The sequence below is a fragment of the Gavia stellata genome, chromosome Z (assembly GCF_030936135.1).
Source record: "Gavia stellata isolate bGavSte3 chromosome Z, bGavSte3.hap2, whole genome shotgun sequence".
In the NCBI taxonomy this organism is placed as follows: Eukaryota; Metazoa; Chordata; class Aves; order Gaviiformes; family Gaviidae; genus Gavia; species Gavia stellata.
The window spans coordinates 22,297,388-22,325,378 of record NC_082637.1 but is presented as its reverse complement, the minus strand read 5'-3'; the positions used below and the strand labels follow the sequence as shown (position 1 = coordinate 22,325,378).

At 37.0% G+C, this 27,991-nt stretch overlaps 1 protein-coding gene across 1 annotated transcript in view; it reads left to right on the top strand.

The window, feature by feature from the left end:
- The first annotated feature begins 2,012 nt into the window (after positions 1-2,012).
- Positions 2,013-27,991, top strand: part of PDE4D (phosphodiesterase 4D) — a 418,379-nt gene continuing 392,400 nt past the window's right edge. The window contains exon 1 of the mRNA XM_059833973.1: positions 2,013-2,395. Within this exon, the coding sequence (XP_059689956.1) occupies positions 2,013-2,395 (383 nt within the window). The remainder of the gene's footprint in view (positions 2,396-27,991) is intronic.

Here is a 27,991-nt window from a genome sequence, read left to right as displayed (position 1 = left end):
AGTCCTTCTCCTTCCATCTTCTTCCAATTTCGGTGTCCTATACATGCTGTCAAAACTGTCACAGTCAGCTACAGCTGGGCAAATGGTAGCATGTAAGATGTCTGGTTTGGAAATAGTCTTGTATGTCTGGATAAATAGCAGGAGAATCAGAACTTGATAAATGTATGAATTCAAGTTCAAGCTTCCTTCAATGGAAGTACTACTTTTTCTCTTTCTTAGTATTTACAATATTTATCACAACTTATTATCTCATCTGAAATCGGTTGGTGAGGCCAAAAGTAATAAGGGAAGGAAAGAAGAAATTAAGGGGTGATAGATGATTATCAGTATTATCTAGGAAAGTACTGTTGGCTTGGAAAAACACTGACTGGGAGTTTTGCCCAACAAAAGCTTGGATGTACATGGTTAGAGGGTGAATCTTGATTTTTAGGAGTGCTGTGTGTCTGGGAAGGAAGGCTGACTTTTAAGATGGAGAATGGAAAAAAAATGCATCAACATGTTAAAGAGTTGACATAGGTGTACTTTTCCATTAAATGAAAGAAATTAAGAAGTTTAGAAAGAAAGTCATGAGGTTTAAAATGATTGCAGATCTGCGATGGAAAGGGAAAAAGGATGGCAAGAGCAATTTTGTGATTGAGGAAGTGGAAGCTGTACATGAAGATAAACAGAACAGTCTAACAAGTAGATGTACACCGACTGGAAGAAAATGTATGTTTTTGTCAACATACTGTAGGAGACAGTTTTTTGCAATGCGTTCTTGCTTAGTACAGATATTCTCGCAAACAGGATAGAAGGACCAGACAAATACATATTAACAGTTTTCAGACGAACACCTGCAAGTGTCTTTTCCATGTTTTGTCAGGAGTGTAGTGATTATAATTTTGTCATTAATAAGAAGAAGTGTTAGATTTTAGAATACTACCAGACAGGACAAATATGAATTCTACTTTAAAAAAAAAAAAAAAAGCGAGGAAAGAATAAAGGCAACTTCCTTCAGGTCTGGTTTATTGATTGTACATGTGCACAAAAGAATTTGAATTGTAAAACTAATTTAAAAAATGCTTTTTAGCATGTTCCACGAATTTTAACCTTAAATGATTTTTTCTGCGGCAGTTACAAACTCCTGGAGGTAGTGGTTTAGAAGCTTTTCTGGAGCAGTAGGCTCAGCATCGCTATAATTAAACCTTCCTCGCACTGATTTACAGCCGGTCTTACTCGCGGAGCGCGGGGGGAGAGAGCTTACTCATCGGTGAAAATGGCAGACCAGGGGAAGGTTTCAAGCGGGGAAACGACGATTTCTGAACCTGATGTGGCGAAGGTTGAACGTACGACACAGTGAATAAGGGGTGGCGGGAGGAGGAGTTGAGGGAGTGAGAACCCGTTTTGAACCCACTGCGAAGTTCTCGGTGAACCGGAGCGCGAGCAACTTTGCCACCTGCCGTCGCGTGGCAGCGCGCGCCCCGCCGGGCGGGAGTCACGTCCGGCCGGCAGCGACACGCCGCTCTGGTGCCGCCGGCTCCCTCGGCCTCAGGAGGGGAGAGGCGCGCCGGCGAGCCCGGGGAGGAGACGGGCTGGAGCGGCGGCGGGGGGAGCCCCTCCGTGCTCGCTCCTAGTCCTGGTCCTCCCCTGGGCCGCGCTGGGCTCCCCGCCGTGCCCTTCCCCTCCTCCCGCACACCCCAGCGCGCTGCCCGCGCTCCCCGCAGCCCGCTGCCGGCTCCGCTTTCCCCCGCGCCGGCTCCAGCCCTGCTTTAAGTATTTCCGAGCGGGAAGCCAGCCCCTCTCCTCCTCCTCCTCCTCCCCGCCTCCCCGCCTCCCCTCCCGAGTGGCCAGGAGGACTCGGCGGCGCGGCGGCCCCAGCCGCTCCCACACCCGGGCGAGGGGCGGTGCGGCAGGAGCTGTCCAACTTTTCAGCACAGTTCCCTCGCCGCTGCCCGGAGGAAGGCGGCCGCCGCCGCCCCGGCCCTCCCGGCCCGGCCCGGCCCGGCCCGGCCGCCCGCCCGCCCGCCGGCAGCATGGAGGCAGAGCGCGGCGGCGGCAGCGGCTTGTCCGCGCTGCCCGGCAGCAGCGCCGGCGCCGGCGGCAGCGACGGCGCCGGGGGCAGCGGGAGTCTCAAAGCCCCCAAGCATCTGTGGCGGCACGAGCAGCACTACCCGCCGCAGCTGCGGCAGCACCAGTTCCTCCAGCACCAGCAGCCCCCCGGCCCGGCGCCGCCGCCCGCCTCGCGGGGCCGCTGCCTGGCCGGGGCTCGCGTCAGGCACCGCGGCTACTCCGACACGGAGCGATACCTCTACTGCCGAGCCATGGACCGCGCCTCCTACGCCGTGGAGACAGGCCACCGGCCCGGCTTGAAGAAATCGCGGATGTCCTGGCCCTCCTCTTTCCAGGGACTCAGACGGTAGGAGAGGGCTTGGCCCACCGCTCCGGCCGCGTGCGTGTGGGGGTGCGGCGGCGGGCTGCCGCTCTCCCGCCCGCCGCGGCTGCTCCCGGCCGCGGGGAGGGGAGCCGGCGGGGGCCGCTGAGGTGTGGGCACAGCAGGACCCCCGCCCGACGGACCCCGCTCCCCGCGGCGGCCAGGCGAAGAGCGGGACTCCCTGCGGCTGCGGAGGCTCCGACAGGGAGGTGGGGCCGGGCTGGGCTGCCGTGCTGGGGAGCCCGGGGTGGGAGGCTGCGGGGAGCGGGGCAGCTCGCCTCCCCGGGGCCCCCGGGGAGTGCTCGCCTGGAGCGGGCGTGACCGGGGCACGGGCGGCGGCACGTCGTCCCACACACGCCTGCCTGCGGGTGGAAAAGCAGTCGCGAAACACGTGGGTGGGAGCGGGAGCGCGTCTGTGCCAGCACGGAGCCCTGAGCGGGGCGGCCGGTGCGGGGCGGCCGGCAGCGCGGGGCCCTGCGCTCCGCCCCGGCCCCGCTTCCCGCCGCTGCCCGGCCCCGCCGCCGCCCCGCTTCCCGCCGCCGCCCCGCATCCGCTCCGCTGCCTCCCCGGTTGCCCCTCCTGGCTGGAGCTGCCCTGGCTGCCCGCGCTCCCCGGGAACCTACAGCGCTGGTGCCGAGTGGGAAGGACGAAATTCGCGTGCCGTTGGCAGAAAGTTAAAATAACGGGAGCTCTGGGAGGTGGGAGCCAGTCCGGCAAATCCAGGGTTAGGGTCCTGCTAGTCTCGATGGATTTAGATGAGATAAGAAAATAGGCTAATGGTTTCTTAGCCAGAGGGAGGAGTCCGTCATCTACTAGTCCATTGTTCCCTGTTAAATGAGCTGTAGGTTTATTTTGCAGTGTGTGGCTCACCAATGCCTATTTTCCCCCTGATGGCTATCACAGGCATCTGTTTTAAAATAAAATTCTCTGTCAAAATCAGTAGGATATTGTATTTGAGCGATCAATTTATTATTCGGTCTTCATTTTTAGTAGCGGGAACCACTTCCTTTTAGTGGAAAGCCACACGCTTGTATTTGAATATTAAGCGGACATTGTGAATAAAGGATTTATAGAGAGAACGGTGGGCAGATGGACAATACTTACTGCTCAGTTACTATGTAGATATTTTATTTCCTGGATAATCAGATTTTTATAGCGTGATATACTCGATGAATAAATAATAGAATCCTTTCTGAACGAAGATTGCTTTGTGTGTTTCTGTGGTACGCACTGTATTCTTTATTATGGAGTCTTGGCCATAAATCTGAGCAAGACATACTTGAATATTCTCTGGCAGCGTTTGCTCTATTTCTACCTAACGTTAGCTTCATTTCCACTTTGTATATAATTGAGAAATAAAAAGAGGTTCAGCAATTCTAAATTAGAACTACTTTCACATCAGTGATCTTTAAAATCTGTCTTTTACTGTCTTTGGTTTTTACACAGCCATTCTGTTGCTACACCTTTGTATCACTTGTGGGAACTCATGCTTGTCTGAAGTTAATGATGTTAAATTTTTCACTATGTAAGATTTGAAAGAACTAATCATATGCTTCAAAAATGAACAAACGTTCAATTTAATGCTCTTTTCAATACGTTCCTGTTTCTTATGCAGGAAAAAAACTAGGTGTCTAGGGTTTTCGATCTTTAAGACTAAATGCATTTCTGTTTTCTGAATGCAAAGAAGATTAATTTTTGTAAATCCTAATGGTTGGTTTGAGTATATTCAGCATTATTCCATAAGTGATTTGTTATTGAGGGGATGGCCAGTCAAGGTGGGAAGGGAAAGTACACATACTATTTTTTTGTTAGGGTTTTGGAGCCATTTTAAAATCTTAAAATACAATTCTCATGATGCCTATTTAAATAGGAATTTAAAATTCTCTATGGACAGTATTTTGGGTTTTTTAACTTCCATTCTTTTTATAAGTGCAACAATGTTGTTTTGACAAGACATGCTGCTTTAAAATTAAGGGGGGTGGTCAGTGGATTTTGTTTTCATTTTATGGGATTGGTAAAAATGCTTCAGATGTGCCTCTTTTTTAGAAGTACCAAAGCAAAGCGGAGTGAAGAAGCCCAATAAAAATGACCAGTCCATGACTTTCTTAGCAAAAATAAATTCTCATAGTTAAACATTTCGAATGAAGCAAACAGCTACAATATGGAAACACAACGTAAACTGTAACAAATTGCTTTACAAATATGTTCAAGAAATATCAGAAAAGGCTGGTCTTTTCAGGACTTTCATTTCAAGTTCAGGGTCAACTGCTTTTTTTTTCATGGAAAGCGAAGCAAACTCTCTTCTTAGCATCCTTTTAAAACCAGTAACTTGCAAAAAACTCCAATACTTTTGAAAAAGACACCAGTCCTTTTTGAAGTATTTCAGTTCCCTTTTCGTTTTAAGACTTTTTAATATTTCTCCCTTATTTGACCTGTTCATTAGAAGAACATTTCTTAATGGATTCCCATGGATTTATCATGGTCTAGGCTGCTAAACTTGTCTTTCAGAAAACCCCAAATTGAATATGAGAGGGTGGGAAAAATTGTGTATAGAATTGTACAGAAAACACATCACGTATTAGGGCTAGTATTAAACGTTAATCGCTCAAATGTGCAAAGATTATATCTATAGAATTGTGTTTCCAGAATTTGTTTTGGTTTGCTCTGAAGTTATCTTAATTATTAAAACCTCAATGAAAACCATAAAGGAACAGTTAAGAAGCCAAATATACAACTTTGAAGTTTGTTCTGTTTTAAGTTTTGTAGAAAACTTAAAAATATGTAACAGTTCTATTTTTCAGAAGAAATGAAGAGAAGGAATTACATATGTTAAAATCAGAGTTAGAAGAGACTACTACATCTTTATTACCCAGACTGAAGAAAGTTAACATTTAAAAGGCAAAATCAACCAGCAAGAATTCTAAGCTGAATTAGCTGAAAAACACAATGCACTTGTAGTTTGGAAAATTAAATACTGTTTATAACTATTTTAATGCTTACTCTGGCTCTGTATAATCATCAGTAACTTTGTACACAACTTACTTAGTACAGTGCTATATTTCCTTCAAGGAGTACAATAGCATTTCATTACACAGAACAATGTATCATAATCATTGATTGATGTCTTTTTTCTTAAAAGTCAAAATTATTCTTCTATTTTCAAACGAGAAGGTAAGTGCTTTGAATTCATATGCACAAGAGCTATAAAAAAGCCAGAGGAGTCAAGAAGATAGCTGGGACTGCCTGTGAAATTTTTTGCCGTCAGTTTACTATGTGGTCTTGGGCAAGTCCATTAATCTCTCTCTGGCACTGTTTTCTCCTGTGTGAAATAAAAAAGAAATAGAGTCATTACAGGTTTATGTTAAAGTGATTTTTTTAGACCATAGAATAAAAGGCACGATGTAATAATAAATAGTACTAGTGGAATTGGGAAATAAATACTTCAACTCAAATAATTTTCCAGTCAATAGTGCAAAAACATTCAGAGTAATAAATGGAACTGATGTTCTGGTTATCTTCAAAAATTTCAGGTACCTCTATTTGCTACTCACATAACTATCATTATTGCATGGTCTATATTCAGAGTTAGTTGTTTTAAAAAAAAAACTTAGCATTTTTATAGGCCATTAGTCATATGTCAATTAAATCATCTTGCCATATCATCTTTCTATGTTCTATTTTTCACTACTGAAATTTCAGACTGGAAAAAATAGAGAAGAAATACCATCGGTCCTAATTCCACTAGTCATGGAATTTCCCAAGATGTTGTATCCTTAAGATACATCCTAATCTCTTAGACCTTAGACTTCTTTCTATCACATTTCCCAGACCATCATTTTTTTACAATAGGTTTCCTGTAAATTTTATCTCATGTGATTTACAGGTCTAGGCTTCTTCACAAAGCCAACCTTTCATCTGTATTTATACATAAGCAACTGCACAAAGGTGAGGCAACATTAGCCTTTTGCAAGCCAGTAATCCTGGTGCTAGTTCCCTAATGCTGTCTATTTTAAAACTGTACTTTGATAAGTGGCCATTAAAATTTGTTGCTGTCAAAAAAATCTACTTCCTTTTCCTTTCCATTCCTTGTATGTGACTGGATCTAACCAGGTACCATCCACCACTGCATTGCTTACGTGCAGAGATTGCTCCAAAGTATCAATTTTTTCTTGAAGTGTCAATCTTGTCCTTGTATCACTCAATAAAGGGTTAAGAAACCAAAATAACATCCAAAGTTGAATGCAGTGTAGTATTTCAGTGGCCCAGAGGCTTTATTCTCTATTAGGAGAAGGAAAGAGTTTTATGTGTTAGTTTCTCGACTTCCTGAAGTCTGGGATACTGTATGACACTGTAATCATTTAGCTACATAAGCCCTTGGTGGTTTCTGTAGCTACAAATAAAGCACCTGGACAAATAATGGTGCCTTTGCAAATCTTGGCAAAAGTCTGTTGTGTGTTCCAATAAAATGCACCCTTCTTTCCATCCTAAAATCCATTCTCTTCTCCTGCTTGGTTTGAAAATCTGCTCTTGATCTATATTATGTCATAACTACTTCCACACAACCTAAGGAAAAGGAAGATGAGTGTTTTCCAACTTACAGGCCAATAGAAAAAGCTCTCAGAATTTAGTAGCAGTGTCTAATTAAGATTTTTGTTGTTTACTTGTCTGGCAGTGTTTTCTTGCTTTGTTTACTACTAAGTGGTACTGGCACCAAAGATGTTACAATAATTGGCATATGCTAGCCCTCCCTCAAAGATACAAATAATTTTTACAATTCAGTAAACATCGTTGGATTAATGTTCTTTATGAATTGTCCATAAAGATAAATTAAATAAGAAACTCATATTGTCAAATGTTTTAAATAAGTGACTATAAGGGCCTTATTTTCATGCTTGTTTCAAAAGGCTTACATCTTTGGATTGTTAGAGTTGTGTGACCTGAACAATACAATTAACATTAATTTTCATGCTGTTGGAATTTGTGAAAATGCTAGCTTTTAAAATTCACATATTCAAATGTGTTTATTTTAATATGAATGGTGCTACAAATGAATGGTGCCAGTTTCCTAATTTAGTGAGTATAAAATCCTGGACAAACCCATCATAATCAAATAGAGGTTAATCAGGACTTAAACCCTTTTTCTTAAAGACATTGCCATGTAAAGTTCTACCTTAAAATTATTAACACAACTGTTTGATGTATCTCTCAATGGGAACTATGTAATGCAGTTTTTCTTTTAGTATTTTAAAAGTATTTTAATATAACAACATTATTTATGTATTAGTAGAGATGTCTGTCCAAGAAGTGGTTATGTAAAGGAACACAGAGAGCCATGGTGTCAGCTCTGTGGTGCTCAGCTGATGTTCTAAATGTCTCTCCTTGGGACACCAGGTGCACAGCTGAGTGGGGTAATTTATATGGAAATTTTGCACAAAACACTGAAAGAACCTTAGTGAATTTCTTATAAAAGTTATGTTAAATGGAGTTAAATCATTTTAACTACATGGTGCTTCTCCATTAGAGAAGACTTTGGAGCTAGCAGATGATTGGAAAACCTGTGAGATTATCTTGATGTGTTAAAACTGTAAATGTGAGAGGAAGCTGGGAATGTATAGGTCCAAAAGCAAGGCAGAACCATTTGACTGCTAAATAGATTGTCTTGATGGACAAGTCCCAAGACTGAATTTTTCGCTAGTGGAAGGCAAGAGTTTCCTGAAGAAAGGGTGTTAGACAAACACCCCTCCATGTCACTTGATAGAATGATTTGAAAGAAGGGTGGTACATGCTGACATGAGGAATGTCAGCTTTCCTTTGCCAGTTTAACCAGTATGAGGTATATTGCAGCTCTAGAAAAGAAGAGCATTGCTAGAAGAGTTTATTCTTGTAAACAAGAATGTAGCTTGTTTCTGAGAACAAGGGTTCTTTTTTGGTAATATGGTGGATCACCACTGTGTCTGGATCAAATCCAAAGCTCTTCTCGTAATCTAGAGAAACTACATTTGGCAATGCTTGCTTATACTGCACATATAATATTATAATTATTATATTATATGCATATTATAATATCATCTGCTAATGGGAATGAAAATGTGTAGGTAAGATACTAAATTCTGTTGATAATTATTTTGAATGCAACAATCCTGTTATCTACATCTCTTCCTTGATGTATTAAGGCCTTAAGGTACGTATAGCAACAGTTCACAGAATCACAGAATCAGTACGGTTGGAAAAGACGTGTAAGATCGAGTCCAACCTGAAAAAAAAAAACAAAAAACAAAAAAAAAACCCCACCACAACACCAAAAAACCCACAAAAAAAAAAAAAAAAACCACAAAACCCACGCCACACAACAACAATAACAAGCCACAACCCACCCAACACCACACAGCACCATGCCCATCAAGCTACATCCCACAATGCCACATCCACACGCTCCTTGAATACCTCCAGGGAGGGTGACTCTACCACCTCCCTGGGCAGTTACAGGAGGGGAGCAGTATCTGTCAGTTATTAATAGCTAGGAAATGCCCCATTATTATTGATTCCCAAAATTCTTTTCAGCTGTATCTGTCCCCTCTCTTGCGTCTTCCCAATGACTTAGCATGTCCTGCTGTGAAGATTTAAAACTAACCATTTAGTTTAACAATGTGGCTGCTATTACACATAAGTGTCTGCCTAATTCCAGCTATTTTAAATAGGTCTGTATTACAGTATTACACTGCAGTATTTGCACCATAGTTTCTGAGTATCTTCTAGTACATTAAAGAAAAATAACTACAGACTGATGATAATTAAGACAAGTTCACATCCTCAGTTAACTTAGTATGTGTATATAAATGTAAAAGGGACAAAGAGAAAATAAGGACATAAAGCATTACAGAATCATGGAATCATATAATGATTTAGGTTGGAAGGGGCCTCTGGAGGTCACCTGGTACAACCACTGCTCAAAGCAGGTCTATTCAGAGTGGGTTGCTCAGGGCTGTGCCCATTTCAGTCTTGAACACTCCCAAGGATGGAGGTTCCACAGCCTCTCTGGACAAACTGTTTCAGTATTTGACTACTTCATGGTACATTTTTCCAATATCTAATCAGAATTTCCTATGTTCTGACTTGAGTCCTTTGTTTCACATCATATAACTGTGCACCTCCAAGAGTCTGGCTCCATCTTCTTTGTATCCTCCCTCTGATCAGGAGATAGCACAGAACTGATCATAGTTCTTCGGGTGCAGTCTCACAAGTGCTGAATAGCAATTCCACAGTTCTAGTGGAAAGTCTAATGCTGGAAGTGTTGTTTTCCACTGCTATTTATTAGATACAAGATTCTAGGAATGACTGGATGCTCAGGTAGATTAGTTTGCATTGACTATCCCTTCAGACTTGTTTCTCCTTGTGATTGACCTGTAGTCTCTTTTCTCTCAGATTTCAGGGAGAGAGTTCAGCTGCAAGAATAGTCGGGGGAAAAAAAGAGGGAAAAAAAGAACTATGCCTTCCTATCAAATAGTTTGTTGGGGAATTGAGTATCTCTCAAAGATGTTGTCAACATTCCCACTCTTGCCCCTCCTGCCTTGGGCTAAGGCCATCCAGCTCCAGACAGGAAAAATAGACATGATGGGAATAGCTTGCTCCAGGGACAGCCAGCCCTCCCTCCAATTCCAGAAATTAAAACACTTCAGAACAAAAATCGTACATAGGTCCCTAGGTCCAATACTTTAACTTGTGCCTCTGACTGTTGAGCTTAACTTTCTGTTACTTATACTATTCCAAGGTTTCGGAGGGAGAGCATTACACGATGTGATGCCATGAAGATTGGAGATTGCAAAACAAGCCTTGAACCCCAATTCTTTTCTTTCCTTTTGCTGCTGTCATTATAACCTATTCCAAAAGATGTTCCCAAATTTGGCCTCCCTGGAAAATTTCTTCTGGACCATACAGTGTAGAAAAACTGCTGGGAAACTCATCTCAAAAAACAGCAGAAGGCTATAGAGGAAAGAAAAGCATACCATCTTTGAGGTCTTAAAAATCGCTAGAAACTTCAATATATTTGCAATAGTAGCTTAGCTTAGTTTTGTTATTCCTCCTGAACCAAAGTCTTAGAGCTTCATTCCCAAAGGGAAGTAAATGTCTAAAATAAACACTTGGTGATACATGAGGGGGGCTATTCAAAACCACCACATCAAAAATCTATGTGTAAACAGATATTTGGATGTGTATTTAAACACACATATGCAAAGACAACCAAAACACATTCACTCATAGGGAAGTAAGTCCAGCTGTTGAATTTAGAGGTAGGGGAGTCAATTAATAATATAACTTTATATTAAATATAGAGAGCAGAGTTTCAGTAGAATATAAAGTGCTACAAAGCTGTGCTCAAAGGAACTGCAAGTTCATGAAGCAAAGTTCATTTTCCACTCCCCTAGGATATATGAAAATTTCATGTCAAATTTTGAAACAGAGAAATCACTGGATTGACATTACTTAGTTATCACCACATGTTATCAACCCTATGTTTTGAGATGTGATCATGTTCACTTGTTTACAGCAGCTGACCATAAAAAGTGTTGAGAGTCAGAGCAGCTACTATTAAAGTTACCTGTAAAGTTTTGGACACGTTCATCATTGTTTTCAATTATTAGCTCTAAACTCATCATTTTAGGGTAAACTCATCAAGTTCTTTTATTTATTTATTTGTTTATTTTTCTCTCCACTTAGTAAATGAAATAGCACAAAGTATTTCAAGGCAACAGTTAGGTTCTCAAGAAACAGTGAAGGGACTTTTTTTAGAAGTGAATAGAGGTGCTACTAGTAAAAAAGTATGATAGTAAATGGAAGGAGGATGAATATTCTGCTGAACTGTTCTACCCGTTTTTATAATATCAAATAAAAAATATGACAGATTTAAGACCGAGATGCTTTTTTGCAGATGCACTTGTGTGTGCTCTCTCTCTCTCTCAGATGCTTGAGATATCATTAAATAAAACAGTAGTAACGTCCCAGCTAATGATAGGCTAATGATATAAAGGACTGCTACATGTATACACATGCTTCAGGAACTGGTCTTCACTTCATTTCCCTCTGTCAACTCATAAACCTTAGAATATCAGCAACTCACATTTCTCTATGCACCAATGTTCTAGGAATTTTTAGGCATAATCTGTGCTTGGCTGTGAGAATAAAAACAACTTACACTTAAAATAGGTGTTTGATTTATCTACTTTGTTTATAGGCTTTCCCACAGATGAGGAGAAGAATGCCTCTGTGATATATATATATAGAAATTTCACTAAAGATCCATCTTGTTTTCATCAGTTAACAAGGAGTAAATACTGAATACCATAAAAAAATTACTGAGGTGGTCACCTGAATGTCTGTTTTCCATTAGCGTGCCTTAAAAAAATACAAAAGAAACTGGTAATTTTAACAAACAATAACACTCTGAGAACACTACGAAATAAAGATATTGTATGGGAGAGATAGAAATTGGTTTGAGCAAACAAAACCCACCACTAAAACGTCACTAAAATTCTTTGGCAAGTCTCAGCATCTTTTGACCACTTTTTTGACTAGCTTCCATCAATCTATCTCTACAGTGATTTGTCGACTTTCGTTAGGAACTAAACAAATTTACACCCATGCTTACTGACTGTAAACCAGTAACAAGAAAGGTGGTCACCTGGGAAATGTAGATTTTAATAGGGTTGCGAACAGCGTAGTTTCAGTGTATGGCATGAGATTTTTTCTGAGCAAAGTAGTTTTCCTCCCATCTCATACTGCCAGAAACTGTACTTGTCATTGTGAAAATGCACATAAGCTAGTCTCCCATATTGATCTTTTGATGACTAGCAGAGTTCCTTGGATTAAGGAGGATTTCATATTTATAGTCTATTTTTCTTCTGGAAAAATTCTGCAATATTTCAAAAACTGCAAATTATTTTCTGTGAAAGACATAGCAGACCTTTTATATATACATTTTAAAACTGCATGGCAAGAATAGCTTGGTTTTTATTTATTAACTTAAAATCATAAAGCTGGAAGAGATCTCATAGCAGAATCAGTCACACCCGTGTCAGATCTTTTCTTCTTTTCTTTCTTTTTAAACTTTTATTCCATATTTATGGAGTTCTAATCTAGTTGCTCCTTTCCTCTACACTCTTTCTAGTTTTGATCCATACCTTTCATTACATAACATGTCCAAAACTGATCAAAGCCTTCACCTAAGGAAATCCTAAGAGTGGATAGAGCAGAAGCATAGCTTAAGTGTTCTGCAACTTATGCTGCTGTTTATTTATCCTAGGTTGATGATTGACTTTTTTCCAACAGCATGGCAATGTTGTATCATAATTGGCTTTTAATGCACAGTAACCCCAAATGCTTTTCAACAGAATTGCTGTCTAATTGTTATCTTGCAGTTGTGTAGTTTCCCCAGTTGTATGTTCTTGCTAATCCTATAATAATAAATAGAGATTCAAATACTTCCTTGAGCTTATGAAGCATGAAAAATTACTGTAATCAAAACACCTTTATTTTTGTTATGTAACTTGTAGTATAGGGTCAGTAGGAAGCTCTATTAGATTGCTAAAACTTTTGATGCAACTTATAGTGTTCTATAAACAGCTACAAGAAAAGCTTGTGACTTGATAGTCCCATTGAAATAACAAGCAAACACTGATGCCGTAGTAATAGAAGTGTTAGTGTAATATAAAGTGTACTGTAGTATAAAAATAAAGTGTAGAGTGGGGTTTTTTTTAGTGACAGATGCATACTCAGAGTTAACAAGGTAAGGAAGTAAATTAAAGTGCCTCTTTTCTTAGGGTGAAGTATGCAGCAAATAATTAAATTATTCATTGTGAAATTCTTATGTCTGTTAAATAATGCAGCAGTGTAGTGTAATCCACATGAATGGAAACAACTGACTAATCCTTATCTGGATCACACTCAGAAGCAAAACTATATCAGCAAAGTTTCTATTGTAATCTTTTTCTATACGCTTGTCCAGAATGTACATTAAATCTTTTCTGACCCATTTAACTTTTAATGACTATAAATGTGGTTGAAAAATTAATGACTGGATCCAGGAAGAATAGAAGAAGAAAATTATCAGAACTAGCAAATATTTTTTATATTGTTTTAGAAAACGTTGATGCCCAAAACGTGAATTCTAATATTTGATTCTACCTCTGTTTAAAGAACCCCTTTTCTACCAAAGTATGTTTGCACTTAGCAAGGGTAAGGAATCTTAAAGTGCAATTTGAAACACAGGTCAGAGAAAAAAAGTTTGGTTTGAGTTGGCAGTAACAAAACTGCAAGAACAAAGAAATTAAACTGGTATAGAAACTTAGAGAAGTGAGTAACCTGAAACCCATATATACATTTTCTGCACTTCCAAAAATATACTATTTTTCACTGGTACATAAGTAGGAAATTACCTGAGAAATTACACGTAAGTAGATCTCAATTGATTTCAATTCACATAACTTAATCACTTTGATTCTTGCTTTAGTTACATCACCTTTAGTTTAAGATTATGCATTATTAGCATGCACCAAATAGTGAAAGAGAAATGCTTATGCTTCTGCCTCTGACTCCCCTTTGAGCTAATAATCTAACTGAAGTCTGAATTTGATTCAACTTTGCGTTCTTAGACTTTGCAACAGGAAGTTGATAAGGCTGAGAGATCCCAGAGCATTGCTGTCTTTACAAGCTTGTTTATTAGGATAAAAACTCTAAGCCTTAACATTGCTCAAATTCAAATTTATACCCTTGTCATCAAAAGGAAAAGACACAAGAGAGGTATGCAATATACAATTCAAACAGTCTTAACCTGCATAGTTTTATTCAGGTAAGCTGAAAGCTTTTTCAAGATGCTGCTTTTTGACAGCAGTGATTACAGTCATTAGCAATGTGATATGATGGACTGAACACGTTTGATATGTAGGATATCAAATTCTAATACCAATTTACCCCCATTCTTGCTGCATCTCAAATGTACTGAAGTCTGAATTTTTATTTAAGTGTTCCAGACTTTTGATGCTCCAGTTTTACCCTAATGTGCAGCTTCAAAAAATAGAGATTATTATTATTTTAGATGGAAAAAACACCCACAACTTTAAATTAAAAACATTAGTGAAAATCGGTAATGAATATCTCAAGACGAACTTCCTCATGTTCCCAAAAGCTGGAAGTATTCCTAACTTAGTGAGTGCTTATTTTAAAAACCCCAGATCAAATTCTCTCATTGGCCAAAATAAGCTTAAAGCACACAGCATCTTCAAGGGTAGACCACCTTTCTGCAGGCCCATTTTCAGCAGAAAAAAAATAAAAATGCCAAGGCATCCTGTGCCTTGTGTTGTTTTCTTAAGTGCAAAGTGTTCAGTAGAATGGAGCTAAGTTCCTCCGTGTCTGATCCATACTTCTATAGTCTCTTGGTTATAAGGAAGGATATGTCTATCATCTGTATCAACTCTTACCCCGTATGTGAAAACCTAGTAAGAATATAAAATATATACAGGAATATTTGCTCTTCAGCATGAAAAAAGATGTTTAAAGACAGACTAAGGCAGTGTTACTGTTCTGTTTTCAAAGTTCTTACCACAATGTACATGTAAAAGTACACCATTTGAGCAGACTTTGTAAAATAAACAAAGCACAGCTGATGGATCTTGAATAGTTTGGAAGTGATAATGATGATTAACTGATTGTGTATTAAATGTACACCCATTTCCTTGCTTCTAAGGAATGACTTTGTTCTGGGACTTGCATAGCTATTTTAGTTTATGAGATGGATCATATTAACATTAAGGATGTTAGCAGAGAGAAACGAATGTTACTTTCACAATACTTAATTTCCCAACTGGATCTTTGAGCTTTAATTTCACTTGTGATTATATCATCCTCAACGTACTTAGTGTCTTAGTGTTGAAATTTACGTATTATTAAATTTGATTCTTCAACATTAAGCTTCCTAAATTTTATTTTGTTATTTATTTTAAAGAAGTAAAATCCATATTTATAATGCTGTTCTACACTTTAAACACAAATAGTTCTGAAAGCTGTAGGTAAAATAACTGCTTTCTCAGTAATTGCTGAAATCCACATCAATAAAATCCAATGCAGTGACAAAGTTATTTTGGTGGATTTGGAAGGAACTGGATCAAATCCAGAGAATTTGTAGTGTTGTGGTTTTTATCCTACATAAATCAAGATTTAATTATATTTAAGTATTCTAATTATATAACTTATTTACTATATAGAACAGCTAGTATAATAAATACATGGCTGATAAAAACCATTTAATGTCGGTTTTGATTAATAAAAATGCTACATAGCTGGAAATTAAAATCATGTAACAACATTTTTTTATTTTACATTATTAGATGTTAAGTTTTGAAACTAGCACAAACTCTGCTCCTTTTTTTCTGGCAAAAATTCCTGATTTCTGATCTGCATGGCACCTTGTGGTTATAAAATAGATTTCATTGACATGAATAGGATGTAGCTGGTTATTCAAAGTGATATAAAGCATTCTTTTCTTGAGGTGCAATATTAAGTTATAAAAGCCAGAAAATATATATTACTTTCTAACTGACTCAGACACGAAGTGGTTATTTATATCCATTCTGTATATCTGTTATTGTTATCATGTTATCATCGTGTTGGCTTTGGTAGTGTTGAAGCCTCAAACAGAATGATGACTCATTCCAAAGATCAAACCATCCAGTAATAATTCAAAAGACCCTAAAATTTAGGTATATGATAGGAGATTGCAGATGCAGAAATGCAAAGAAAAGAGGCAGTAGTTATGGGCAGCTTAACCTAGATTAGAATTCAAGTGCCCTAAAAAGGTTTCCTTCCACATATGAAGCTTCTTGCTCACTTAAAACTGTGGAGACAAGCATCTCAGCTGGAGTACCTTGGAATATTGGATTAGCACAAGAAACCAGTGTTTTAGCATTTACATAAGGCAGTGTAGTTGTAAAATACCAACAAGTGTTGATACTGAAAAAGCAGCACCTTCTGCTTATGTTCATTCTCAGAAGGGAAGCATATTTCCAAGTCATCCCATAAGTACTGTACCTGCACTGTGCAGCTTCTAAATTATATGTACTTCCATTTCTGCTTCCACAAATGTTGTAAATGCTTCTGTTTTATTTATTTCTGTATGATCTGTCAGCACTTCTCTCTCTTGGGACAAGCAGAAAGGCATCTAAGTGGGAGGAAGGTGGTGGAGTCAGATAAAATCGCCTTTTTTCCATTACTTAGAAGGAACTTAATGGACCTTTGGGAAAATATTAAAATTTAACACCAGTGAAATTCGTGTGTGCTACAAGTGGTGCAGATGCTAATTTTAAGTGGTTTTTGTTTTAAAAGACTTTTAACATTTTTTTTGTTTCTGTTTTTTCATCAGGAGATGTCAGCCCTTACTTTTGATATTGAAGGATTATTTTATGTGAGATACTAACACTGGATATTACCTGCCAACTGAATAGGCTTAATGTATGGAAGGATGTATGGTTTGCATTTAAATGTACAGTACTTGAGGCCATGCCAAACTGTTTGACTGGTCAGGCTTAATAACTTTAAGTAATGTTCATGTAGAATATTACCAATATTTTTGCAAATATCATGGGAATGCATCCACTCCAATGAAATTTAAAAAAGAATAATGGGTTAGTCTTGCAAATTGCTTTCTGGTGGATTTCACCCTAGCAATAAGAAAAGAACATTTTCAGCTTGTTTGAAAATTTGACAAGTGTTAATTGAAGGTTGGCATTGTGAGCTGATTTGGAAGTGGGAGTTGTCATACAGGAAATAAGATATATATATAAGGTGGGGATAACTAATGAACAGCCTTGAAGGTGAAGGGAGCAGCTTGTATTTGATGCTATAGAAAGGGGGAAAAGACAGCAGGGGAATGCACCAAGGGAGACAGAGATGTTAAAGAAATTAATTGGGTAATTTTCTTTGTAGCAGCGTTCTAGGTGAATATAAAATGATGAGACTGTGGATGTCAGTGCTATCTTTGCAGGTGGATAGGAAAAGTTGCATCTAAAATCTGGAAAACGCATTTTACTTTTCAGTGTGCACTTACTACCTTGCATAGAACACCCCTGAACAAGTGTCAGTTACAAAACTTGCTCATACTTTTAGGCAGCTACATTCACCATTGTTTAGTTCCTTGCAACATCTAACCTCAACATGTCTAGAGGAACTGTGAAACATCTGACTTTATTTTGGGAATTCTATAGGCACAAGATCATACGTATGTTACTCCAGTACTTGATGTCTTTAATTTCCTATATATTTTTCTAAATATTTGTATTTTCTAAGGTATTTCAGTAGGATTGTTATAACATGATTTTAGATAAATATGAAATGGTACTTAACCTGTTATCCATTTGTAAGTGAAATATGAAAAAAGCCCTGAGGGATGTCTCCCAGCATGTCTGGATTGTGGCTCCAGGTTCTTTCATAGCTTGTGCAGTATTGCAGTGAAACTCTATGTTCATTTTGCCAGGAAGGTCTGTTCTTTCAGCAACATGTGGGTTATTGTGCTCAACTATCTCACTCAACTGTTTGAGAATGAGACTCCTAAATTAGTACATTTTATTACATTATGACAAATCCTCTTATTATTTTATCAAAACAATCTCTTTCAGGCCATGGCTTCTTCTTTGCTAACATTAATGTCCTAATAATCAGAGGAAGTTAATGAACTTGATTTATCCAAGGGATACCTTGAGAAGTATTTGTGGAACTGTAATAAAAGGTTTAGTTTCTGTGCCTCCTTTCAAAATTTTTCGCTTTGCACAACTCTCTGCTCTCAGTGATATTTCCCTATTCTTTCTTAACAGAACATAGTTATAAAAATGACTGAAAAGCATGTATCACAATACTTGAAGTAAGAGAATTCAGTAACAGTTCACATGGATGTAACTTGATCCCACAGTATACCTAATGTATTTTGAATTATCATAATGTAACAAATTGAGTGCAAATGGCAATGTACCCAGTTTCAAATATTTTCTGACCAGATTCCAGTAATGAATTTAGCTCTTTACACATGTTTTTAGGTCAATTTTCTATTTTATGAAAAAAGTGTATTTGCATGCTTTTTTCAAAGTTACTCAATCCCACTAATTTTCTAGGCTCATGTCTGCTATAATTTTTTTATAACATATTAAGAAATATGATGTATCTATTAAGAGAGAGTAGGTTCTGCCTGAAGCTGTAGGTAGCTATAATTCAAAATTTACTTCAGGCAGTCAGAGACGAATATACATATATTTATATCAAAGCAGGAAAAATGTAACTGACAAATAGATATGATTTACATGTAGGCTAATAAAGTTTCATACCACTTGCTATAAGTCTATTGTAACAAGAATATGGCAATATGATAAAACTATATAGTAGGAAGTTGATTAAAAAGATATCAGCTAGTCATGGGTGTGTAAGCAGAAGTGTCTTATTCATATGTCTGCGTGCATATGTTTACTTACTATTAGGGCTGTGATTTTCCAGGAAGTCTATGGAAAACAAGCAACAGCCAGCATTTGAAACCACAGGCCAAATAATTAACATGGAAATTTATATTATTGTCCCACAGAGAGTTTAGTTAAAGAACAACAAAAATCAAGATAAATGGTTAAGAATGGAACTCTCAGTTTCTCCTGAGGGTTGTGCCCTACCACAGCATGTTGCTTGCAAAATTACTGTAGCCATGTAAATATAGTTCTGTATAGTGTTTTCAGAGGTACTGACCCCATCTGCTGCTGAACTCATAGCTTCTGCAGTTGCTTGCCCTATTTAGTGAAGAGTATAAACCTTAAAGCAAGTTATATGGAAGTAATGGGTTAATTTGAGCTATTTTGTGATAATTGCATATTTGTACACTGTGCCATCACAGGAAATTTTACTGAGGATGAAGCTACTTCGTGTTTAGCTCAGTACACTTGGATAGCTGTGCAGAATAGAGGACATGCCGTAAGCACTCTAGCTTACATCCCATAGCTTTTTTATGTCTGCATACCCATATGCCACTTTCCTATAGAGGCCAAGTTAAGAAGACATTCATAAAATAGCTCACAATGAATGACAGACATTTCTGTCCAGCACAGGTGTCAGACAAACAAACTGCACACACTGTGTAGCTGTAGCTACAGCATGCAAAGTACTTCAATTATTCATAAAGCCCTCACAAAACCCCATTTTGAAGATCTAAGAATTTACTTGTGCAAAGATGGCCAGCTAAAATGGAAGGTCACACAAAATAATATTTTAGTCTTGTGAAGAAATTGAAATGTTCTTGGAGAATTAAGATAGAATAATTTCTCACTGAGGAGATTATAATTTTGAACTCTAATTGGGAAATAACTGCAACTGAGGAATAAGTTGCTCCACATTTTCTATGTTAGGGCTGAAAACAAGGAGCTACTTTGGCTTGGTTAATGCAGTATAAACCCTATATGTTAGTTCAATTCCCAGCAATTAGTTAACATGGTTTTATTCAATGGCTAAATAACAGATATTTAGGCTTTGGATACCTAGTGGTAATTCTCTATGGTACTTTTCATACAGTCTTTGTTCAGCACATAAATACCACTTCACCTTCAGAAGCACTGCATTCATTCAAATGGAAAAAAAAATTGGTCAGAAATTTGGGCTGTTTGGCAGTTATCTATCTTTTTGAGATAATTTTCAATATAGTGAATCTTGAAATATATAATATTTGGGTAGATAGGCTTGGCAGGAAATTTTGGAGTGTATCTTATCCATCTGTTATTATTTTATGTTTCTGTGAATATATAATATTGATATATATATATACATACATATTATCTGAACATTCATGTGAATGTGTGATTCTGGTGATTTATTGAAAATAGATAAAAAGACCAGCAACACAGAGGTTGTAAAAATATGTTAAATGTATGTACAAACAGTTATTCTGTGTTAATACTAAAGCTCATTGCACAGCTTTCATTGTCTGCATCTGTATGAAGCAGGGACATTCTACAGTCTCTCTATATAGAACTTAATGAAAAGTGTAGACTCAGTAATACTCAATAGATGAAATATGAAATATCTTGAAACTAAATAATGTACATTAATTGTGACTGTGACACCTGGATTAAAATTGGGTTTAACTGTGCACATAAGAAAATATAGTGGTAAGATAACTGAAATAAAGTAGATCAGTAGACACTTTATAGAGCACCAGGTTTAACAGATATGTAAGTTCTACACTTTCGCTAGGTCGGAAGTCTAGTGAAAACAAGTTTTTTCTGTAGGGCTCAATTTTAAAACCATATATGTAATTTATTCTTGCAGTTACCTTATAAATGATCAGTTTGTTAAATAGAGTTGTAAAAAGATTTTATTGTAAAATGGGAAAAGTATTTGGATCTTGTCTATTCCCTGCTTTGATCATTTAGCATACAAAGTGATGAGCAAGAAAAAGGGAAGGCTTACTTTTTAACCCTACAGCATGAATTCCTACAAGTAATGAGAAAACTGGAACATACATCAGTTCTGTGTATTCAGTTTCTCCTTAGAGAACATGAAAGAGAACTACACAGAGAATGATTATCAAACACAGGTCCTGTCAAGCTAGCTATTATTAAATTTACTTATGGATCTATGCATATATGAAATGAAACTTTAAGTCCCAGTCCTATTTGAATATGGTGTTGATAATTTATTCTTCAGTGTTTTTCCACCAGTGTCACTAGAAGCACAAAACTCCTTTCAAAACGCAGATGAATGGCCAGTTTCGCAATCTATGAATGTGTTTTGTTTTCTGAGTTGTACCTTGTTTTTTGACAGTAAGCCCTGAGATTGATAACTCTTCACTTCCTTGCTGCTTAATGTGGAATTGACCAAAAATTTAACGGTAGCTAGGTAATCTGAAGTCCCCTTGATTAGAGGATAAAGTTTCTGAGATGAACAGTTTTAAGAGAGAGTGATGTTGCCCCTTTCCAAAATCTGAAGTATATTATGATATCCAAATGTGTATTTCATTTTGTGTTTTTTATCACAGGACACGTTTTCTATAAAATTATGCAGAACTAGTTATGTGTTTGGGCTGAAATCTGCTACTTATCCTGTTTTACTGGGTAGTTTTGGCAAATGATAGAGTAATGCATACTGTTGGGTATCCTAATAGTACAGGGAGAGGGTATGCTATGCTATCTGATGACTAGAGAGGAAGTACCTTACTTAGAAGAACACCTTTTATTGCTTTGCTTTTTGTAAAATTACCTACCACATTATTCAAATGAAACAAATTCGGCATATCTCCTGTGAAAAGCTTTCTACATTTCCAACTACAAAGCAAGACAGCTATGGCAGAGGTTACTTTTGTAACTAGGTGGTTAGCTTAAGTACTGCTCTACCACCTCAGGTAATTTTAAAAGCTAATGAAAGCTCTGTATCTTACATCTTGATCTAGATATCCCATAGCAGAGTATAAAATAAAACTGTAAAATATTAAACTGTGAAATGAGATACAGGTTTTTTGCCCAGGCCTTTTTATAGTTTTCATCAAAATGTTACTTTGTCTGGAACATCACGTAATAAGAACTTTGTAAAGTTTGCTATTAAGTGTCTATGGAAGAGTGATGATACAATATATTTGTAATTACAGAAGCCTACAAAATACTGGATTCTAATATTTTTTACTATAAATTCATATGTGCAGCTCTGCAGAAGGCAACCTGTTGTGTGACTCATATTTCCTTAAGCACTCAAGACTGTATGTTTCCCTAGAGAAAGGAGGGGTATTCTAAATGCAGAATTCTATCATCTGGTTGGAATGAGAACAAAGAATTGTAATTTGTACTTAAGGTTAAAATCAAAGAATGCTTTTATTGTAGTACAATTTAGAAATCTTAGTACTTAGTGATTGAGATACTTCAGAGTGGATAGCTGAAGTGATATTACACTGTATAAATGAAATATAATTTCAGTTGCAGGTAATTACTTGCCTTCATTTGAAGATTGCCATCTTGTAAACTTTTGTCTATGATTTAATCCCTTTGAAGAAACTCTCATATGTGAGTTATTGGTTTATTAACTCTCTTCTGTGGGATATTATGTATATCTTGATGGGTACTTGATGATACATATTCACCATTTTTATTTTCTTTTCTATGTTTATATACTAACATTATTTTAAAGTGAGATTACAAATGTGGCGACAAAAGTGTGTTATTTTATTCTTCAAACTCCTTGAGCTGTTTGACTTACTTAGAACTGTATGGTACTCTGGTCTAGTAAATTTAGACTACGCAAAAATCAGTGTAGCACTGAGTAAGACCTGACTGGTAATGTCAAAAAGTAATGTCTGGTAGAGAATCTTCAGTGTAGGTGTTTCTAGAAGGAGGTCACATCACTTTATTATTGACTTAGTGTACACAGGGTTTGGAGACAAAAAAATAAATCTTGGGCAGATAGTTTGTAAATGAGATTAAGAAAACAGTGAAGTCATAAATAAAGATGAAATACCAGCAGGGTCCTACAGAGTGATCTAGAACACAGTAAAATTAAAACCAGGTTTTAAAATGGTAAAATCCAGGGGCAGATATCTAGAAATCAAGACAACAGGTAATTTAGAGGGGTATGAAAATCTTTGAGCAAGATAAAAAGGCAGAATTGTAGTAAATAATATTTGTTGTGAGTCTACAAATTTTTCCATCCTGGCTATAGAACATATTAATACTTTTTTCACTTACAACTGCAACATTTTAACACTGTAATAACACTGTAGTCCAGTTACCCTGTGCTGTAATTGCTCATCACTGAAGAAACATTATCGGGAAACATTACCAAAGGACAAACTTTTTTACCTTAAAGTGTATGCTTGGAATCTTTTTGGTGCAATTGACGTAAAGATATTGAACTGGATAAAACAGTGCGATTTGGTAATTTTTGATACATTTATGCTGAAACTTGTGGTTTGGGCACAATACCAGAAAAAAGTTGGGGGTCATTATTATTTTTCTGTGTAGGATCAATTTCCTTAACGTTTTGATTCTAACCCCCAGTGTTCAATCTGCCATTTGTTTGTCAGAAACCTGACAGAATGATAATTATTTTAAAATGATAATTTATCATTGCTATACGTAAGTAGAACCTTCACAGATGTATTATAACAAAAACACTGTCGCATTCCCCCAGACTGTGTTTATTGCCATTTGAAACACTTTTATCTTACGCGATGATGTTGTACACTATAACATTTCATGTTTCATTAACGATAATTATTCTTCCAGCTTACTTAAAAGTGAATTTGGAACACTTTGCATGGTAATGATTACTTGCAGATACTGCCAAATTTTAAATATATTTTCTCATTATTAAAAAGTATATGAGCTTCAGCTGCCCAGTTAATTCATGGGAAAAAGGACAGAGGAATATTCTATTGTTTTAGTTTTCTTTATTCCACTTCCTGTTGTTTATTGTCTTTATGACATTTTAGTGATCATTTTGCCAAAGCAGTGGTTTACAATCTGTGGACACAGTTATATATAGGCAATGGGAATGTGTGCCCTCAGTATTAACATTTTAGTAGTTTAAAGACTGCTGATCCATATTTGTATGAGCAGAGTATCTCATCCTTGAAATAAAGCTCACTTTATAATGGAAATATTTTTTTTTTTGGTAGTTGTGTATGTCAGTATATGAAGAAAATATGAACAACATATGCTGATGTACAAACTTTTCTTGCCAGTCATTAACGTAGAAAATCATGGTATTCAGACCAGTGCTTCTGCCTGATCAGAATATGACAGTCTTCTTCCCAGCATCATGTTTCCTTTAAGTGACAAAATGCATGTAGTTCAGAAACAGAATCTGAAGGTAAGCATACATAATACAGAAAAATTGTCCTTACTGGAGCTATTATATATTATCACTGTGTCTGCTCCGGGAGAGACAAATGTGTCTACTTTAAGCATTTTAGATTGGATCAGGACTGTGCTTTTAAAAAACTTCTGATAAACCCTTTATCTTATTTTGCTTGACACTGTGTCTCGGAACACGAGTTCAAATCCTCTGATATTCTAAAGCTAAACCAGAAGATGTTAGAGCACACTCTCTGGCCCTCCACCCACTAACGAACATTTTGTCTATGGGATCAGAACAGGCAGACTGAACTAAAGCTCCTGAAAAAAAAGCATGGATATTGGGTCTCCTGTACCAGGTATTTCACTCTTCAGGTATGTTCCTGTTGGGCCTCACTACTTGCTAATGTAGGCACAGCCTTAGATAACCTCCTCCATTTTTCTTTTTCTCCTTAAACTTATGCATAAAGGCTGTTTATTAAAATTACGGTTTTGGCTTGTGGTTTTTAAACAGATCTGAGTTTTATTATTTACTTTAAGGCACTTCTTTGAAGAGATCACCTTTTCAAAAGTTTTCAGTATTTAGAGATTCTTTAAAATATCTAAATAGTCTCTAAAAGATCCTAAACTCTAAAATATGATTTTTGCATTCATATATAATCTTGTTTTAAAGTTTACCAGCAGACAGCTGGTGAAGATTATGACCACAGTAGTGGCAGATTTTTCAAGAGAAATCTTATCTGCTTTAGGGACCCAACTGAATTATCTGTTTTCACATCTATTTAGCATTGAAGAACTCATTTGAGAACAACAGGAACATTGGGCATAGAATTATTTTGAGTATACGGGCTGAATACATGTTATGCTGAATACCTGTTACACTGAATACTCTGAAAATATTTCTTATAGATATTATTTGTCATAAAAAGCCATACTTATGTAATCATGTGTGTAAACACCAGTTTCCCCAAGGAAACTGTTATTTAATGTCATATAAGAAACAAAGAAAATTAATGAAAGAATAGCAGGAATTTTTAAGACTCCAGAGTTCCAAAAAAAAGAGACAGGTGTTTCATCATGAAAAAAGTGAAATATCCTTTTTCCTATCTAAAATTGGTCAGATACTGTTCAATGACACAAATATAAATTGCAGACAAATACATCGAAGCAGATCCAAGCCCAGTATCAAACTGTAGCAAATTGAGCAACAAGACAGCACCTCTATCTTCTCTTACCAATAAACTGTTTTTACAATATTCTGCCTTTAGTTTCTGTGTTTAAAGGTGTTTTAAGTTCAAGGTACATGGAGTAGTTTTCTCATTCATACAGGCCATTCAAAGAAGAAACATCAGCCTATGAAGTGCTTAGTGTGATTTCCCTTTGAGGCCAGCAAAGAGCATTAAGTTTAGCAATTCTCCTGAAAAAGCATTAGTAGAGAACAGAGAACATACTTTTAAATTGCATCAGGAAGTATAACAGCAATGACAGCAGAATACTATTACTTCAGAAAGTAGATAGTTGGCCCCCAATGTAACTCTTTAGAAGGAATACTTAACCAATAAACTATTGCATTTAATATAACTTCTGATCCATCCCTGAATTTACAGCTAGAGAGAGCACTCGGTAAAGCCAAAAGAGAATGCAGTCCATCACCTGCCTAGAATATAGGCAGCATAAATAATTTTATACTCCTCTATACATAGATCTGATAAGATTTAAGTATTTCTTCAAAAAGCACCTGAGATTTTAAGATTTAGCTTCTTAATCAACATTTTGTAATACAACAGCTATACTGTACAATTTTCATGCTGTGGGAATATTTCTGTTAGGATAAGTATCTCAGTTCAAGATAACCGTTCAACCTGATCTAAACCTGACTTCCAGAAATCAGATTTGTGATCTCATGACTGAACTGTCTGCAACATCTACTACAGATATGCACGTTGGTTTAGAGTATATGCAAATTTAGCTAGCAGTGTATCATTATTGAAACTTCAATTTCTTTCTAAGAAATAGAGATAAATACTCATATAATTTTAATGTGGGCCAATGGTACAAGTAAAATATCCATAGTCCTGACTGCATACCTTACTAACACTACGGACTACCCTTTTCTAGTCTTTAAAAATAAGTTTAATGAGCAGTAGAACAAAGAGAGCCTGCTTAGCTACAGACTGGTGTCTTGCAGTTGATTGACTTTGGTGTCCGAAGCAGTACGTTCTCAAAATGAATCTTTTAAATGAAGTTGGGACATTTATAAATATTCTATTCTATGTGTGTACTTTGGATGTAAAGTTCACAATAGTGGAGCTGCAAACATCATTCTTTTCCTTTACGTAGGTGTGTTGCAGAATTTATAATCAATAAGTAGCGTTGCTTTGACTTTCTTTATCTTTACAGTTTCTTCCTTTTAATTGGTCAATTTCTTGCAAAGTTGTTATAAAAATAACATAGTATATAAAGCGTAAATTCCTTTGGAAAACAGATTCAACATAATCAGGAATTTTCAGTAGAGTAATATTTAACCTTTTAACCTGAGACCCTTTTTTTCTAGCCAAAGGTCTATTTCTGATAATGTTGATTGAAAAAGTTTTCTTTAAAGGATTTGTTTAAACTTTCATTAATGAAATAATTCTTCATCTCAAAATGCAAAGTTTAATTTATAGAAAACACTCCAAGAATATAACCTAAAAATACAAGTTTTCATAATTGTCAAAAGAAGGTATAGAGCTATTTAAAAATACCCAGTTTCAGAGTAATTTCAGCTTAATCTGTAGTGGAGTAACATTCTGAGCATCTGATTTTTGTGTGATTTTTTTTCTGTTTTACCAGCACTTGATTCTAGGGAATAATTTTGTCTGGAGCTAAGTAGACCACAGAAGAATCCAGGTTACTGCAATGTGCAGACTTTGAAATATTCTCTTCTGAGTATCTATAACAGATAATATTCTGCTTAACAGTAGACTTCTATAGCTTATAAAGAAGTTCAGTTCCCTGGTTGGTTTGGTTTTTTTTTTTTTAATTATTATTTTAATGCAATCATTCTGGCATTTGGCTGTTGAATATTTCTTACTACTTCTTTTTTCTTCAATTCATTTGTTTTAGCCCTTGTGGCAAGGCTATAGCAAGCAAATATGTTTTACACTTCCAAAGCAATTAGGTTGCTTGGGTTTTTTATGTTTTTTCTTTTTTTTATTTCTGTAAAAATGTTTATTATGTCCTGTAAGAAATGTCTAATAGATGCCCGTATAAAAAATTAATTGCTTTCATAAGATCTTGTTGCTGTTTCATATTCTGAGAGCTTGAGGTGGTGTGAAAAAATCTCTTCCAAGCCTCCTTTCAACTCCCTAACCACCTTATGCACGCACATATATATATTTACCTATGGAGCTTTGTTTGTAAAATTGATTTTGTAGTTTGTATAGATTTAACTCCGTGGATAACTGATTAATTAATCTCTATTGATGTGCCTATATCACAAATATCTGTGTAATTTATTCGGTTTCAGTTTTGAAAATTAACTGCTGTGACTGGTTTGGAAATCTGGCATTCTAACTGCTGTAGTGGGGGACACTGTATTTAAGTGTGAGGACTGAAGAGAAAATCACGTATAAACTTTGTAGACTGAACAGTTATAACTTTGAGCAGTGTCACAAAAAGATGTTGTGTATTATAAAATCAAAAAGAACAAACAGATATTCAAGAATATTTTTTGAATGCATTGTGAGGCAAAATA